Source organism: Carcharhinus amblyrhynchos, chromosome 27, assembly GCF_965287045.1.
Source record: "Carcharhinus amblyrhynchos chromosome 27, sCarAmb.v2.hapA, whole genome shotgun sequence".
Classification (NCBI taxonomy): Eukaryota; Metazoa; Chordata; class Chondrichthyes; order Carcharhiniformes; family Carcharhinidae; genus Carcharhinus; species Carcharhinus amblyrhynchos.
In genome coordinates this window covers 20,658,162-20,673,587 of record NC_137350.1, presented here as the reverse complement: position 1 = coordinate 20,673,587, position 15,426 = coordinate 20,658,162, and the positions used below count along the sequence as shown (strand labels likewise).

The window sequence follows — 15,426 nt, the reverse complement described above, 5'->3', positions numbered from 1 at the left end:
TGTGAAATACTGCGGGGAGGCAGTGGCCTAGTGGTCTTGTCACTGGACTAGTAATCCAGAAGCTAAGGGTAATGCTCTGGGTTCGAATCCCACCATGACAGATGTTGAAATTCATAGTGGTATTATGCTATAGTCCGGACACCCAGGGTAATGCTCTGGCAAGCATGGTGTTCTGGAATCCCACCATGGCCGATAATGAAATTTGAATTCAATAAAAGTCTGGAATTAAATGTCTCATGAAACCATCATAGATTGTTGTAAAAACCCATCTGGTTTCTTACCCAGTCTGGCCTACATGTGACTCCAGACCCACAACAATGTGGTTGACTCTTAAATGGCCTCAGGGATGGACAATAAATGCTGGCCCAGCCCACATCCCATGAACGAGTAAGAAAAATCTCACCTATTGGCTGCTCAACATTAATGATGATATTTTGTCTTGTTGTCTCAAATGTCTCCCTATTGTAAGCCGTTACCTAATCAAAAGGAAAACAGCAATTAACCTCAGAACACCTTTATTGTGCAGTATTCTTAGTGTCTAGTGTAGGTTAACACTACTCATGTATTTCAGTGCACCTTGGAAGTTGACGTATCAGTCAATATTTGGAGCCTCGAAAAATCCCTCCAAAAATTGGGTTTGTCTTATACAGTGAGTATAAAAGCTGGCATAGGGATCAGCAGTCGCCATTTTGGAACATCCTCGGCATCCAATGCAAAGAGTGAGCTTGTCTTAAACTCCCCATTTTTGCTTCTTCATCCCTTGCACTCGGTTCATAGGATCATAGAATCCCTACAGTATAGAAGGAGGCCATTTGACCCATCGAACCTGTACTGACAACAATCCCATCCAGACCCTATCCCAGTAACCCATGTATTTACCCTATTAATCCCACTCCTCACTAAGGGGAAATTCTAGCATGGCCAATCAACCTAACCTGCACATTTTTGGACTGTGGGAGGAAACCGGAGCTCCCGGAGTAAACCCATGCAGACATGGGGAGAACGTGCAAACTCCACACAGACAGTAATGCGAGGCCGGAATTGAGCCCAGGTCCCTGGTGCTGTGAGGCAGCAGTGTTAACCATTGTGCCACCATTATAATATATCAGAAACTAAAACATGTATTTGTGTGGTGAAAGTTTGAGGTTGACTTTTAATGAAGACACCGCATGCAGTGGTTGAAACGGAGGATTGGCTTACACGTCAAGTATATCTAAAGATTTGACTTTTGGAACTGGGAAAATTGGACTTCTGATACACCACATTAACTGATAGGCTGCAATTTATGGTAGCTCATTGGTTGTAGGATCAGCACACAATGAGTTGAAACAGCTTTCGGTTCTGTTGAACGGGGATGCTTTGCAAAGGATGAGGAGCTGAAGGGAGGTCAAGCACTGAGAATCTGGGGCATGTTATTTGGTCAATAGTTATAGTCATAAAGGAATTGAATATCTGGAATGGACCATAGAATCATGATAACAGAATCACTGCGAGAGACTGGGATAAACCTGAATGCACCTTCACATTCCATGTTACCTCAAGTCTGAATCATGGGTCATTTAACGTATTGTAGTTTGATCTTGATATGCATGGAGTGTAGAGATCAAAGAGAAAATAGAAAATAACTTAATAGAATTGAGGGTTATAGGTAAGCCTAGTAGGTAGGGATATCATCGGTGCAACTTGTGGGCCGAAGGGCCTGTTTGTGCTATAGTTTTTCTATGTTCTATGCTCTAAAATTGGCATGAGTGGTTGGGTCAAACCTCATTTTCTTCAGCCAGGCTGGAGTTGTTCAGCAGGGTGTCTGAGGGATTCCCTCACACATCCCACATCCCACATCCCCCCCACCACACCGCCCCCCCCCCCGCCCCCCGCCCCCCCCCCCCCCCCCCCCCCCCCCCCCCCACCATGGCAGGTTTTCCAGTGACGAAGGTGGCTGCTGGCGGAAACTTCCAGTCCTGCTGAAGTCAATGGCCATTTGCGTTGCTCGCCAGCTGTGCCATCAGAGAACCTGTCGGGGGATGATGCCTTCAGTGGGACTAGAACATCCCAGACGCAGGAAAGACCAGAAAATCCCACCCTGAGCTCTTATAGCGCATCATAAAATCATTAATAAAGAAAATCGGATGGGGCGGTGCGGTGACACAGTGGTCAGCACTGCTGCCTCACAGTGCAGGGGACCCGGGTTCAATTTTGCCCTCAGGTGTTTGTCTGTGTGGAGTCTGCACATTCTCCTTATGTCTGCGTGGGTTTTCTCCGACTGCTCTGGTTTCCTCCCACAATTCAAAGATGTGTGAGTTAGCTTGATTGGCCAGGCTAAATTGTCTCTTGATGTCAGGGGGATTAGCAGGGTAAATACATTGAGTTACAGGGATATGGCCTGGGTGGGATTGTTGTTGGTGCAGGTTTGACAGACAAAATGGCCTCCTGCTGCATTGTAGGGTATCTATGATTCTATGATTTGATTGAATATTCATGTCAGATTGCATAACATGAGCTCATTAAAGACAAAGATCTAATTCTGCTGTAACTACGTAGAATTTAGAAGCAGGAGTAGGCCATTCAGCCCTTTGATCCTGCTCTGCCATTCATTTTGACCATGGCTGATCATCAAATTCAATATCCTGATCCCACCTTCCCCCCATCTCCCTTGATCCCTTTAGCCCCAAGAGCTGGATCTAATTTCTTCTTCAAAACACAATTAATGTTTGTGTTTAAAGTACGTAAAATAATATAGAACAAGAAAACAGCCCGACACCCATTGTAAAAATTAGGGAAATGTTTTGAACCATAATTATACATGACCATTTTTTTCTTTTGTCACAAGAGATTAAATATTACAACACATTTAAGTTAAGAACATTATGACAATCTGAATGAATCATCTGATTTAATTAAGTATGTTATATCATGCTACACACAACATATGGAAAAATGAGTTTGGATCAAGAACACTTAACCCTAATCTTTTAGTCAAATAAAGAATGTTATTGCATACTTGCCATAAAGTAAAATGGTAGTGGGCTAGGATTGTAAATAGATTTGTTAATTATAAAGACATCATACTTAGACTGTGAAATTTTTACTGAATGTTGTACACATATTGGCTCTCTGTCTGTACTCCGTGTCTGCGAGAGTTTCCTCCGGGAGCTCCGGTTTCCACCCACAATCCAAAAGATGTCCTGGTTAGGTGCATTGGCAATGCTAAATTCTCCCTCAGTGTACCCGAACAGGCGCTGGAGTGTGGCAACTGGGGGATTTTCACAGTAACTTCATTGCAGAGTTAACGTAAGCCTACTTGTGACACTAATAAACAAACTTAAACTTATTCTAAAAGTGCTCAAGAACTGTCTGGACAGAAAATGCATTACTTCAATTATTGTCTGCCCAACATCCTCCAAAGTTGGCGTGCCATAAAGCATCCCATCATGGTATGCAGTCCGCTGAGTGAAACGAAGCCATCGTGGGCGATCAGGGTGATCATCGAGGTTGGTGCTGAATGTAATTGGAGTATTGGTTATTATGCCTGCAATAGAAAGTTGAGATTGAAATAAGTAGTAAATGACAATTTTACATTGAAACGGATAGGATCAATAAAATAATGAACAAGAAGCTTCTTCTGTGCCAAAATGATGATTGTAAAGCCTAAAATACATATCTACCTCTTTGTTTATTCTTTATTTATTCACAGAATGTGGGCATCACTGGTTGGGGTCAGCACTTATTACTCATCCATAACTAGTCTTGAGAAGGTGGTGATGAACCATCTTCTTGAATTTCTGCAATCGCGATGGTATAGGTACACCCACAGTGCAGTTAGGGAGGGATTTCCAGGATTATGATCCATTGAAAATGAAAAAATGATGATGTATTTCCCAGTCGGGCTGGTGAGTGACTTGGAGGGGACTTGGCAAGTGGTGATAGTCCCATGCGTCTGCTGCCTTTGTCCTACTTGGTGGTAAAGGGTTGAGCATTTTAATCCCCCCGTGGTTCACAATAATGGGGGCTATTGTCCCAAAAGTGCTGAATTGACGGGAAAACTGTTCTAGACCATGACTGTTTTCTCAGTTCAACTTCTCACTCGAATCTCCTCAGTCTGTGCAATGCAGAGGTCTCAATTGTGAGTCTCATTAAATGACTGTGGAAGGGAAGCGAGACTTATTCACGCTGGAGCCTGATAGTTCTGGGACTCTGTGCATGCACAGTGGTCCCAATCTGTCAGTCTCCCCGTTTGTTGGCCAGTTGATAACTGGTCAGCCTAGGACCATCGCAATGTTTCCCCTCCAGCCCTCCCCACGGCCCAAGCGCAGCTCCCACTGCAATTCCCGGGCCAGCCCTGACCCAACCCCGTACCGGAGTGCCCCCAGTGTCCAGCCCAACCCTCCTAGCATGGCAGACACCCCCCACCACCCCCTGCCCCCCACCAGCAGACCACACCACCCCCTCCCAAGCCTACTCCAATCGCTGGCTTCCCTCCAGCCCAGACTGATCAGCATGCAGAGTGGCAATGGGATCCCCCCACCCCCAACAATTGCCCCTAGGCCCTGCCATAATAGGCCCCACCCCCTTGGCACTGCCCAGTGCCCCCTGGGTATGGACACTTTGCCATACCAGGGGGCACATCTCCCCGGACCCCTGAACCCCGAGAGGGCCCCGATTGCCTCCCCTTCATTCCAACAGGGTGTCCTGCTACTTCCCCAAACGTGGGGATCCACTCTAAACCCCACTGGCAGGGTGAGCGATTCTACCAGGACTGGCAAATGCCTGATAATGAAATGCAAAATATATTTAAACTTCATTAAAAAAAGATTCAAATAACTTACCCTGTCTTGCATTCCCGGGGCACGCGCAAATCCTGGAACAAGACCAAAGACGCGCATCTCCCAGCCCAACCAATCAGAAAAGTTGCGGGTTGCGATGGGAGAACTGCCCCCAATATGTGAATGCCTGTCTAAACATCCTGCTCAATGGTTCCTCAGAGGTAGGACCCACAGGACGTCTTGCTCTATGTGTCCATGGTGCTGCGTGACGGAAGAATGCCAGCACGATCAGTTTTGTTTCATTGGCTGTCTTCTCAGAGTCTACAAAGACATCACAAACAGCAAGCATCATAGGGACAGTGAAGCGAAAGTTAACTACAGATGAAAACTTGGCCGACCCAGTTGAATGGATCTGTGGAATATTGTCACAGTGCAACGTTGCCCACCAAGGAACTCATGCCATGCTACAGGTTCAAGGGCCTTCAAACGGGGCAAAGTGTTGGGCTAACTGTTCACAGATACACCTTTTTGTATTTTTTATTCATTCGTGGGACATGTATATATGGATGGGCCAGCATTCATTGCCATCCCTAGTTGCCCTTGATAACTGAGCGGCCATTTCAGAGGGCAGTTGAGGGTCAACCACATTGCCGCGGCTCTGGAGTCACATGTCAGCCAGACCAGAAAAGGACGGCAGATGTCCTTCCCTGGATGACATTAGTGAACAAGATGGGTTTTTCTCTCAATCGACAATGGTTTCATGATCATCAGTAGACTCTTAATTCCAGATATTTTTTATTGAATTCGAAGTCCACCATCTGCCATGGTGGGATTTCAGCCCGAGTCCCCAAATATTAGCCAAGTTTCTGGATTAATAGTTTAGCAATAATATCACTAAGCCTCCCCTATCTGGGGTCCTTTTCCCTTCATTTTGACCACAACAAATTAATAGTCTGTCTTTTCAAGCTTTGGCTTCAAAGGCTTTCTAACTCTTGTATTCCCCAGCTGTAATACGTCCCTTTAATTGTTCCCAGCCCTTTAAATATAATCACTGAATCTCCTGTCTCATCGCCTGCCTGGCACATCTGAGACTGTATCTGCTACTGTGCGTAGAATCCCTACATTGCAGAAGGAGGCCATTTGGCCCATCCATTCTGCATGATTATCTTACCCAGGCCTACCCACCCCCCACTCCATCCCCATAACCCTATTCATTTACCAATCCACCTAACCTACAAATCCCTGTACACTAAAGGGCAATTTAGCATGGCTAACCCACCTAACCTAAGCATCTGTGGAGTGTGGGAGGAGACCAGAGCACCCGGAAGAAATCTGCACAGTCCCTGGGAGAATGTGCAGGCTCCACGCAGATAGGGACCCGAGGCCAAAATTGAACCCGGTCCCTGGCACTGTGAGACAGCAGTACTAACCACTGTGCCACCGTGCCATGTGTGTTCTTCATACTTGACCATTCAGATATGAATGGCTACAATTCTTGATCATTTGGAATGGATTCGAACCCGAAGACAGAATCGATCTTTACATTATAGAACAGATTCACTCAAAGTCTCCTAAACGTTTTTTAAAAATTGGACATTGCTACTTTGAAAATATTTTTTGTAGGTCAAGGAATTCAATCAATTTTGTACTATTGTTGTTTATAACCAAATCCTATTGAAATGATCCTGGGAATGAACAGCTTGACGTACGAGGAGTTTTTGAAGACTCTGGGTCTATACTGGTTGGAGTCTAGAAGGATGAAGTGGGGGCAATCTCATTGACACTTAGAGAATACTCAAGATCTGGATAGAGTTGATGCGGAGAAGATGTTTCCATGAGTAGGAGAGACTAAGATCCGAAGACACAGTCTCAGAGTAAAGGGATGACCCTTATGAACTGAGATGTCGAAGAATTTTTCCAGCCAGAGGGTGCTGAATCTGTGGAATTTGTTGCCACAGAAGGCTGTGGAGGCCAGGACCATAAGGCCGGGATTTTACGGCCTTGCTGGGGCGAGTCCAGAATTTCCCGCCTAAGGTCAATGGAGATTTCCATAGTCAGATCCTCGCCTGTGCCGATTCCATGGCGGGCGAGGTGGTAGAGTTACGGTCTGAGTGTATTTAAGACAGAGATAAATGGTTCCTGAATGGTAAGGTAATCAAAGGTTACGGGGAAAAGGCAGGAGAATAGGGTTGAGAAACATAACAGCCGTGATTGAATGGCGTAGCAGACTTGATGGGCCGAATGGCCCAACTCTGTTCCAATATCTCATGGGCTAATGAAAGTAAAATTTGTTGTTTAGAACATAGAACATAGAACATTACAGTGCAGTACAGGCCCTTCGGCCCTCGATGTAGCACCAACCAATGGAACCAATCTAATGACCCTCTAATCTAAACTATTCCAATGTTATCCGTATGCCTATCCACTGACCATTTGAATGCCCTTAAAGTTGGCGAGTCCACAACTGCTGCAGGCAGGGCATTCCACGCCCTTAGTACGTTCTGAGTAAAGAACCTACCTCTGACATCCGTCCTATAATTACCACCTCTTAATTTAAAGCTATGTCCCCTCGTGTTTAGCCACATATCCGTACTACTATACAGAAAGGACACATTTACGCTGCAATCAGCTATGACTGTAACACTACACTCTTCATCCTCTCCTTTTCTTCTCTATGAATGTTATGGTCTGTCTGTACAGTGCACAAGAAACAATACTTTTCACTGAAACCAATACATGTGACTATAATAAATCAAATCAAATCAAATCAAATCAGTTTTCAATCTCAGGCTGGCAATTCCAGGCCGGCAGAACTTTGTTTCCATCGCTTGCTGTCCTCCTGGCTGGAAATGTAACTCTTCCCGTTTTGGTGAGAGCTCTATGACCTATGGCCGCAGCAGCACCCCGAGAGAGTGGGGGATCTCCACTCTCTAAATATCTATATTTAGGCCAGATCAGCTTGCAGAGCATCTAACCAAAGAGTTCTTTACAAACCAGGCTTGACACCACACTGTATCCAAATTCAATTCACTCCACTTCTTTCAATGTTAGGGGCCTGTCTCTGGGTTTACACAGATAGTCAACATCCTTGTGGTTACCACTGACCAGAATCTTAACTGGACTTACCACATAAACAGAATTGCTTCAAGAGCAGGTCAGAGGTGAGGAAAGCTGTGACAAGTACCTCACCTCCTGACTCCCCAAAGCCTGTCCACCACCTACAAGGCACAAATCAGGAGTGTGATGGAATACCACCACCAACCCCCCCCCCAATTGCCTGGATGAGTGCAGCTCCAACAATACTCAAGAAGCTTGACACCGCCCAGGACAAAGCAGCCCGCTTGATTGGCATCATATTCACAAACATCCACTCCCTCCACCACCAACGCTCAGTAGCAGCAGTGTGTACTAACTACAAGATGCACTGCAATAGTTCACCGCAATGACGAGACAGATACTGGGAAGAGATAGAGAACCTGGTGAACTGGTGTGGCAACAATAATCTCTCCCTCAACGTCAACAAAATGAAGGAGATTGTCATCAACTTCAGGAAGCTTAAAAGGAGAACATGCCTCTGTCTACGTCAAGGGCAAAAAGTAGAAAAGGTCAAGAGCTTCAAGTTTTTATGTGTCCAGATCACCAACAACCTGTCCTGGTCCCCTCATGCTGACCGTATAGTTAAGAAAGCCCTCCACTTTCTCAGAAGACTAAGGAAATTTGGCATGTCAGCTACGACTCTCACCAACTTTTATAGAAAGCATTCTTTTTTGTTGTATCACAGCTTGGTATGGTTCTTGCTCCACCCAAGACCGCAAGAAACTACAAAAGGTCGTGAATGTAGCCCAATACATCGTGCAAACCAGCCTCCCATCCATTGACTCTGTTTACAATTCCTGATGTCTCAGCAAAACATCCAGCATAATTAAGGATCCCACGCACACTGGACATACCCTCTTCTACCTTCTTCCTTTGGGAAAAAGATACAAAAGTCTGAGGCCACATACCAATCGACTCAAGAACAGTTTCTTTCCTGCTGCTGTCAGATTTTTGAATGGACCTACCCTTCATTAAGTTCATATTTCTCTGCACCCTAGCTATGACTATAAAACTACATTCTTCTCTCTCTCATTTCCTTCTCTATGAACAGTACGTTTTGTCTGTATAGCACGCAAGAAGCAATACTTTTCACTGTTAATACATGTGATAATAATAAATCAAATTTAAAAAATCGAATCAAAGATCCTTAGACAGCACCTTTCGAACCCATGATCACTTCCATCTAGAAGGACAAGATCGGCAGATACATGGGAACATCACCAACTGGAAATTCCCCTCCAAGTCACTCACCATCCCCACTTGGAAACATATCACCTTGTTCTTACAATGTTGCTGGGTCAAAATCCCGGAATTCCCTCCCTAATGGCACAGCATGTAGACTGAAGAGATTCAAGAAGGCAGCTCACCATCACCTTCTCAAAGGGAATAAGGAATGGGCAATAAGTGCTGGTCTCGCCAGCGACACCCATGTCCAACAGATGGATAAATTTCTGCATCAGTGCACAGTTGAAATTACTGTGCTGGTGCAAACTTTGGAGCGTAAATACACCATAAGAAAACATGAAGTAGGATGGTTTTGTTCACCAAATGTTTCCTGGAAAGAGCGAAATCCTTCTTGATAGTGGCCCCTCTGCAGCACATGCAGAAATAAAACCCCTGCTCTGGAATTCACAGTCTGATCAGCAAATATGGAACATATTAAAGTGAGGAGTCCTGCAAACCAGAACAAATCAATTAAACCATTGCAAGAAACACACTCTTTTAAAAAATTAGCTTGGAATGACACCAGTTTTTTTATAAACAGGGAGTGAATTGTGAAGAAATTATTGATTGTACTTTAATCTGTTTACTTTGTTCATAGAATCATAGAACCCTACCATGCAGAAAGAGGTCCTTTGGCCCATCGAGTCTGCACCAAACACAATCCCACTCCAGGCCCTACCCCCATATCCCTACATATTATACCCATTAACCCCTCTAACCTACACATCCCTGGACACTAAGGGGCAATTTCTTAGCATGGCCAATCAACCTAACCCACACATCTTTGGACTGTGGGAGGAAACTGGAGTACCCGGAGGAAACCCACGCAGACACGAGGAGAATGTGCAAACTCCACACAGACAGTGACCCAAACTGGGAATCGAACCCAGGATCCTGGAGCTGTGAAGCAGCAGTGCTAACCATTGTGCTATAGTGTTTTTCTTCGTGTATTTCTGAGAACACAAATTAATAGTTTGAAAATTATTATTTACAAGAACGGTTTTCCTCTCCAGTTATGCTCATTCACTGACATAATCCTTGTTGATGGCAGATAATTGGACAATTGCCCCAGATCTCAGCACAGTTCAAATGTTAGAATGTAACTGGTGACAACTTTGTATTGGATGTAGCGTGACCAATGGGAACAAGATGTGAGGGTCAGCTGACCCAGTAAACCAATTAAAGAGCGATGTAATAGTCAGCTGACCACTATAAATGAGGAACTATGTAGAATTGTGTGTAGCTTGGAGTGGCCCAGGGTGAGGACCCAACTTTGGAGTAATGATGTTTCTTTATTAAACCCTTTCTTTGATTTATAAGTTGGAGTAAGTTTTATTGCATTTCCATCAGCTGCATTTTGAAGATCTCCTTCTGAAGAAACATTGCAGACTGTAATAATTTTTGGTGTCATTTTACCTGAAAATAAGCCAGGACCTTCTGGTCCTAATATGGTAGGACGCACCCCCCCACCCCCCACCCCCCACCCACCCATCCAAACTCTCCCCTCTCTCTTCCAAGCCACACTGCCCTGTGGGAGATTTGGTAGACCAGCAAAAAAGTCCATTAGCTGAACGTTTGGACAATCCCAGTGGTGGGAAGAGCCATGGAAGCTACCCTTAAGGTTGCATGCTTCATAGAATCATAGAATCCCCACAGTGCAAAAAGAGGCCATTCAGCCCATCGAGCCTGCACTGACAACAATCCCACCCAGGCCCTATCCCTGTAATCCCTCATATTTTCCTGCTAATCTCCCTGATACGAAGGATCAATTTCATATTGCAAATCAACCTAACCCGCACATCCTTGGACTGTGGGAGGAAACCCATGCAGGGGAGAATGTGCAACCTCCACACAGTGACCCGAGCATGGAATTGAACCTAGGTCCCTGGGGCAATGGTGCTAACCACTGTGCAACTGTGCCTCACTAATGGCATAGGATAGAAAACTGCATCCTTCCTGGCACTGATGCTTGAATGGAATTGGACATTAGATATATCTGCAGACACCAGCCACTCAACATTCCTACTTGGGCTTTTTAATAAGGACTTCCCAAAAACTGAATGTTGCTATATCTAGAGATCACTCCGCTTCCCAATCCTTAAAGCTGTGACAGGTGCCATTGGCCTGCCATAAAGACCATTACCTGATCTCCCCCCACTGCGTTCACAGGAAATGCCCTTGACTCTGTTGTAGGTGGATGTTAAAAGTTGATGCAGTTCCACGGGAACTACTAAAGATTCGGCAAATCTCAGCTGTCCTGTCAGTTGCTGGTGGGTCTACTAATGCAGTTTGGTTATGTTGATATACCTTCACAAACATTCCTTTTGGGGACTGGTGTGTAGATACTGCAAGGATTATCAAACTCGCCTCTCCCATTGCAAAGAAAGCCTGGAGTGAGACTAAAACTTGGACTTTTGTGTTGAGAGGCCATGCACTGAGGCACAGGACGTCCTACAGTGTAATTTGCTTAATTACATGTTAATTGGGTTAAAATTACAACTTATTTGCATTGATTACATTAGAAGAGGGTATATGTAAATTATGTTTTAATTATGCACTTGAGAGTGTATAATGAGCCGGAAAAAATGCCACGTTGTGCAGCTTGAGCTGTGTGGCAGGTGTAGGGAAAGAGTTGGTTCCTCCCGGTACACAAGCTGGAGGGTAGGCTGGGGAATCCGTTGCAATTAACATTGAATCCAAATGTTGAAAAGCTTCATTCATAAAGAGGAGGTGGAGATGTCAGCGTTGGACTGGGGTGGGCACAGTAAGAGGTCTCACAACGCCAGGTTAGAGTCCAAAGGTTTATTTGGAATCACAAGCTTTTGGTGCGCTGCTCCTTCATCAAGTGACTCACCTGATGAAGGAGCGGCACTCCGAAAGCTCGTGATTCCAAATAAACCTGTTGGATATTAACTGGTGTTGTGAGACCTCTTACTGTAAAGGGGAGGGCTGCGCACCAGCAAGTGAGATACTAGACTGATTGAAGCCCTGTTACCTGCCTGCCAAGAGGAGACAGTTCATGGTCAGATACCTGGCAGTGTTGAAACCATGCTAATGAACCATAGAAGATGGGAGCAGGAGGAGTCTATTCGGCCTTTCGCGCCTGCTCTGCCATTTATCACAATCAAGGTGGTTTGTCTAACTCAATAGTCTAGTCCTGCTTTCTCCCCCCATAACCTTTGATGCCAAAGCCCCATGCAAGTGGTTCGCCCAGGCTAGGGAAAAATCAATGATAAGGCAGCTTGATCTCCCAGGCTAGGATCAGGGTTCCAATGAGGTTCAACGGAGGTGTCGCCTGATGCAATTTTTCAAAGCCATCTCGGCCTTTTGGCTAAGATGAAGCATCATATCAAGCCCAAGATGAGAGTGCAATACCTTACCTTGTCAGCTTGGATCTTATTTGGATCACTTGTGTGAGAACATAGGTAGGATTTTCCCACCACACTCCCCCAAGATCAGAAAATCTTGCCCGAGCTCAATAGATCTTTGCATGGTCCCGTGTCCCACCCATTATAATTACAGTGGGTGGGGAGGGGGTTGGGGAGGCGAGATGGGAAAATCCCGTCGTAAGGATTGGATTCAATAAGAATTTGGATTTGGACTCAATAAAAATTTGGGGAAAAAAAGACAATTCATGGTCAGATGAAATGGATCCTGCTGTAATACTGTAATTTGGGTCAGTATAGTGACACAGTGGTTAGCACTGCTGCCTCACAGAGCCAGGGACCTGGGTTTAATTCTGGCCTTGGGTGACTAACTGTGTGGAGTTTGCATGTTCTCCTCACGTCTGTGTGGGGATGCTCCAGTTTCCTCCCACACTTCAAAGATGTGCGGGTTAGGTCGATTGCCCATGGTAAATTGCCCCTTAGTGTCAAGAGGGATTAGCAGGATAAATATGCTGGGTTAAGGGTACAGGGCCTGGATGGGATTGTTGTTGGTGTGGGCTCGATGGGCTGAATAGCCTCTTTCTGCACTGTAGGGATTCTACGATTCTATAAGTGTAACAAGACAACAAGAAGTTAAGACTTCCTAAAAATCTGAATTGGGATCCAATGTTCAATCATTATCTGTGGTTAAAGCCAATACTGAAGTTAAAGGTTCAAATTTCCTTCTGAAAGGATGAGCTTGGAGCATAAATTTCCTTTCAATCTTGTGGTAGTTTACATTTTAATAACGAATTGTGCTAAATTCTAATCACTCTCAGGCTGAAAAAAATAATTCTTACCATGTAAAGTTGCTGTTTTCCAGCTGTGGCCTAACCAGTTTCTTAGACAAATTCATCATCATTTCCTGGTAGAAATGGACCCCAATGGGAGGGTCAGATGGGGGTCACAGGCCCGCACTATGTGAGAAACAGTCACTTGGCAATGATTTTCCCATCGTCGGCCAATAAAGGACAGATTCACTGTTCCTTCAAGGGTTGGGGGTGAGAGTGGGATGGGGGGACAAGCTCTCACAGCTGGAAGACCAAGAAGAGACCCTTTAGCGCCAAGAGATGAGGCCTGAAGTGTCAATAAGAGGGCTGAGGGCTACGGGACACTTCAATTTTGAGGCTCCCTTTCCAACATTTCAAATTTTGAAATATAAAAACGTAGGTCACCATTGCGGAGGAGGAAGCTGCTCAGCCAAGAGGCCTGTGACCACAGCTGAGACCAGGCAGATGGGGAGGTCCTCAAAGCCTACCTAGAGTGTGGCTTCCCAATCTGCCACCCGGAAGCTGCTTCTCGGCAGCTGGATCTAATGTCCAACTCCTTTGTGGGGGGAGGGCACAGTACACTACCAGTCAGCCTCTGACAATGGACTTTAATTATTGCTAACCGACCATCCCCGGCACCTGCGGATGGGTAGACCCAATCCTGCTTCCACTAAAATATCCCGGAGCTGGGAAGGAGCATGCAAACTGACATGCCGGATGGGCCTATCAGGGCGTAGAAACCTTGGCCGTTATTTTTGTTTATCTGAAGATAACCTGTTATAGGTCACGGGCCGGAATGAGATCTGAAGATTATCCAAGCAGAAATATTAAAACAATCACACCATGGGCTTATGTGCTCTCTCGTTTAATATTTGGTACCACTTGTGTTAGATCATCCAAACTAAAGCACTTCATTGACAAATTGACTTACATCATGTTTTTGTTCATCTATACTGCTCCTGGTTAAATATCTTTGAACGATATACGAATTTATAAACTTTAAATGACCTGCATCATTGCATTATTTATTCCCAGTAACTCCCCAGTCAATTATTGCTTGAAATACATCCACTGCCATGCGACCAAAGCAAGCAATTTAATAATAGCACAATTTAAAATACTTCTGTACAACACACCCTGCTCAACTACTCAAAAGTGTAGCTGAATAAACTAAACTTTAATAACGCTAAATACAGGAAAACTTCAAATATATTCTGACTTTGGGTTGAATTCAAGTATAATTGCAAAGGCAGTATTAAATTCATACTCTGTTCAGGAACCGAATGCAATGGTGAAGGATATAAATGTTGCGGGTGCTACACAAAGCATACTCACTTTGGGATATACATATCTATGTTCTAACCTCAAAAACACAATGTTCCAATTATTAGTAAAAGTATCCTGATAATACAATAAAAAGAACTTGCCTGCAGAAGCATAAACCCAAACTCTTTGTATCGCCATCTTCCTCCAAAAGGTAAGGGGAAAATGCTTTGACTTTGAGTGGCAGCAACATAAGGGAGCCAGCCAAACAGCCGGGGGGACTATTCTAACATGGCAAATGATTGACTCACTGCGGCCGCACTATTTTTGTGAATGTTCTTTGCAGCCTGTTGACAGCTGCACATCTAGTGCAAGATTTTGCTTCAACTTCTCAACTTCCACACTGTGATCAATTCCGGCAATGGCGCTTCTTGTTCTGGGAGGTGAATAAAGTTCCATGAAGCGGTCCTCTAAAACTTTACTTGGGGTGCTGTTTTAAAGAAATCAAACACATGTATCAATGAGTGCACCTCTTGTGAGATTATGCAAAAGTGAAGGATACATAAGCATTGTAGAACTAATAACCTCAAATCAGTAAGTGATGGTGAGCGATAAACATTAGTTTTATCAGAAAATACATGGGCTGCAGCAGCTTATAAACTGAAATAGATAAGGTGGCTGAGTTAATATCACTGCTGTTATTTTTAAATGCCTGAAGTCACTGAGTACATGCTGATAAAAGCTGGGTTTGGAATCGGCTTAAAGTCTAACACCAAAATGTTTTTTGATTCCACCATTCAAGACCGTACTTGGAATTATAAAAAGTTGAAGCTAGCCAATGCAAATTTTCACGTTTAAACACACAAGCGGCATGGTTAGCACTGCTGC

At 44.6% G+C, this 15,426-nt stretch overlaps 1 protein-coding gene across 1 annotated transcript in view; it reads right to left on the bottom strand.

The window, feature by feature from the left end:
- sgca (sarcoglycan, alpha) overlaps positions 1-14,766 on the bottom strand; it is a 60,794-nt gene extending 46,028 nt beyond the window's left edge. The window contains exons 1-4 of the mRNA XM_080213324.1: positions 14,703-14,766; positions 9,402-9,530; positions 3,372-3,526; positions 404-476 (exon numbers count right to left, since the gene is read on the bottom strand). Of these exons, the coding sequence (XP_080069450.1) occupies positions 404-476; positions 3,372-3,526; positions 9,402-9,530; positions 14,703-14,739 (394 nt within the window). The 5' untranslated portion in view covers positions 14,740-14,766. The remainder of the gene's footprint in view (positions 1-403; positions 477-3,371; positions 3,527-9,401; positions 9,531-14,702) is intronic.
- Positions 14,767-15,426: the final 660 nt, after the last annotated feature.